General features: G+C 42.6%; 1 protein-coding gene and 1 long non-coding RNA gene across 3 annotated transcripts in view; one reads left to right on the top strand and one right to left on the bottom strand.

Annotated features, from left to right (window-relative positions):
• Positions 1–2,703, bottom strand: part of usp13 (ubiquitin specific peptidase 13) — a 27,690-nt gene that overhangs the window by 1,858 nt on the left and 23,129 nt on the right. For both annotated transcript variants that reach the window (XM_032525251.1, XM_032525250.1), the window contains exons 18-19: positions 2,490–2,659; positions 610–796 (exon numbers count right to left, since the gene is read on the bottom strand). In XM_032525251.1, the coding sequence (XP_032381142.1) occupies positions 610–796; positions 2,490–2,659 (357 nt within the window). The remainder of the gene's footprint in view (positions 1–609; positions 797–2,489; positions 2,660–2,703) is intronic.
• The window catches only part of LOC116695161 (uncharacterized), a 15,097-nt gene that overhangs the window by 785 nt on the left and 11,609 nt on the right, over positions 1–2,703 (top strand). The gene's annotated exons all lie outside the window — the stretch shown is intronic.

Genomic DNA, 2,703 nt, shown 5'->3' with positions numbered 1-2,703 from the left:
CCCCTTATGACCTCATAAGGAGCAAGATTCCAGATGGGCCCATTTGAGCTTTCATTTTCTCAAAAGGCAGAGTAGGTTACCCAGGGCTTGGTTTACACCTATTGCCATTTCTAGCTACTGGGGGCCATAGGCAGGTTGGGGGAACGCATTTAATCTTAAAAAAGTGACATTTTTATGCCATGGGACCTTTAAGAGCTAAAAGGCTGCTGCATCATGTGTTTATGCCTTAAGTTGTTCTGGCAGAGCAGCTCAGGGAGCAGCAGCACCACAGTACACTGTGTATCAGCATCAGACATTAATTGGAATTAAGGTCAACTGGCCTTTGAAAGTACATTAGGTCCAGGCAAAATCAAGAGGTAGGACTCTGACCCCATTTTAATTTAATGTAATGCAGGTCTTTTTCTTGCAAATGAATATGCTAAACGCTTCTGCTGGATATCTGCCCCAATTACCAAGCTTAATCTAAATTTGACTCCACTTTTCATTGCACTTCTACAGATGTTGCAAAAAGTCAACCTCTTATTACTTGATGCACCTTAGATAAGGATCAAAAACAAATAAAGTCAAGACAGAAACGGCAGCTACAATCAGTTACGCAGAGTCACTCACGTCCCGGTCCGTCTTTGACCCGAGGGCCCGACGCGTCTCTGTCTGGGGACAGTGTGGAGTCGCTGTGTGAGTTGGTGTTAGACAAAGCATTGCCGTTAGGCTCCGTGTCGGCCATGTCTGAAAGGGCGTCACTCTCCTCCTCTGGGTGGGTGAAGATCCAGTCCAGTGCTCGTTCGAGGTTGTTGTTCTGAAAGAATGTTTCAAGTTTACTACGTAAATTCAGTGTAATCCAAAACCCCAAATGCTTCTAATATATCAGTATTGAAGAAGATTTGAGGAAGATTTTGATAGTTATTGCTTTCAGATATATCAGTGTTGGTAAATTGGTTTTAGCCAGTTAATAAAAAAAAATTATTAAATTACATTTGCTGTTTTGTGCTGTAGGAAGATATCACCATTTCCTGGGAACATCCTGTGCTGCACAAACACTGATGCATAATATGACTGAAGCAGCATTTTCTTTTAAAAAGTGTGAGATTTATCAGGAATTATAGGCACACAGAAGACATTTGGCCTACGTACAGATACTACTACATACTGCTACTATACCTATGAGGTCATAAATATGGGGATAATACATTTTAATTTTCTATCTTGTCATCTCTCTCTCCTTCCCTTGCTGTTGTATCTTTAGGCAGCTCCTCAAAAATAAAAGACCATTTATCATGGAGGTGGCAGGTATCCATCTGTGCACGATTCCTCCTAAAGGATATTTGGTGTTAATCTAAAATAAAGGTGTAATTGCTGGAGAAGTTTTGATTGATGAATGAAGCTGCCTGCTTTTTCTGTCTCTCCCAGTAAAGTCACTGAGGTTGAAAAACATTTCCTCCTCCTAATTTTGGACTAATATTAAACCGGGCCGGGAGACCCCTTTCTGAATCACACCCCCATCCCCCTCAAGAGAAATGTTTTTATGTTTTTCACTTCCACAATCATTGATAGCAGGGAGTTTGGTGGTATTGTGGATGATAAACAATAAACAAGGAAGCCCGGTGTCTATTTCCGTGCCTTAATAACAGTCCGCTGTGCTATTTTTGCTGAGGGAGCAGTTTGAAATTTGAAATGGGGGCCATTTCAAAACTGGGAAGAGAATACATTCGCTGCAGATGCATTCCCTTTTGATTCACATACAGTAACAAATCTCAACTTCTCTACTGTGCTGGCACCATTTGTAAACACCATGTACATGTGACATGTAAGAGCCAAAATTAAATTTGCAGTTTGTAAAGCAAACAAATGGGCCAGCCAAGCCCATTTATGAGAGCTTGGTTTTAATGATCTCGCACTTTCTTTGCCCTCTTTTCAAACAACACCTCACTTCATGCCAACCTCCTGCTTGAAGTGGTGACACTTTTTCTTGTACTGTTTCTATTGACAAGCCACAGTCTTCCTTTATCTGTGGTGTCAGGCAGGTTGTTGCTATGGTGGTGTTTCTGCACTAATCAAACTGTGTGGGTGGTTCTTTGTCCAGAGATTTTCTCTTGACTTTGATTTTTCTGCCATATAACTCTTTGTCTCTGTGAGTTACAGACAAAGGAATGAGCGCCACCTACAGGTCTGACTCTCAGGAAGTGGTGCTGTTTCCTTTGTTGGCTCAGTCATGGCGGCCATCACTGCAAAAACTAGCTAACTAACCTTCCTTTTCTGGCCATCCAACACAAACCACTGTTACACAATACAGCAGCAAATGCCGAAACTAAAACTGAGGTTGATGAACAACAATTTACTCTTAAATGTGTAGGATTAGGACTCATTTAAATTAGCTGGCAGAAACAAATTATTAGTAGAAATAAGAAATGCCTGGAAAATAAGTGTCAGTGCCAGCTAATAAGAAACGTTATTTAATATCAAGACATGAACAGAGTGGGCAGAAGACTGACCGTGGCTTTAAGTGCCTGGATGCTGTGGGCGCGGGGAAAGCCCATTGAAGTGAGGATGGCGATGCTCTCCTCGGGGGGCGAGTTGCCCAAGAGGGTGGCGCCCATGGGGCTGTCGCTGGTGGAGGGACCCGGATCCATCATGGAGGGCAGAGTGAGGGGTTCTGCAAAGTCTGAAAAGAGAAAGAGAGAGAGAGAGAGAGAGAGAGAGAGAGAG

The sequence above is a fragment of the Etheostoma spectabile genome, chromosome 9, assembly GCF_008692095.1.
Source record: "Etheostoma spectabile isolate EspeVRDwgs_2016 chromosome 9, UIUC_Espe_1.0, whole genome shotgun sequence".
Classification (NCBI taxonomy): domain Eukaryota; kingdom Metazoa; phylum Chordata; class Actinopteri; order Perciformes; family Percidae; genus Etheostoma; species Etheostoma spectabile.
Note: the sequence above shows the minus strand (reverse complement) of the source record. Positions and strands in the feature narration are given on the sequence as shown.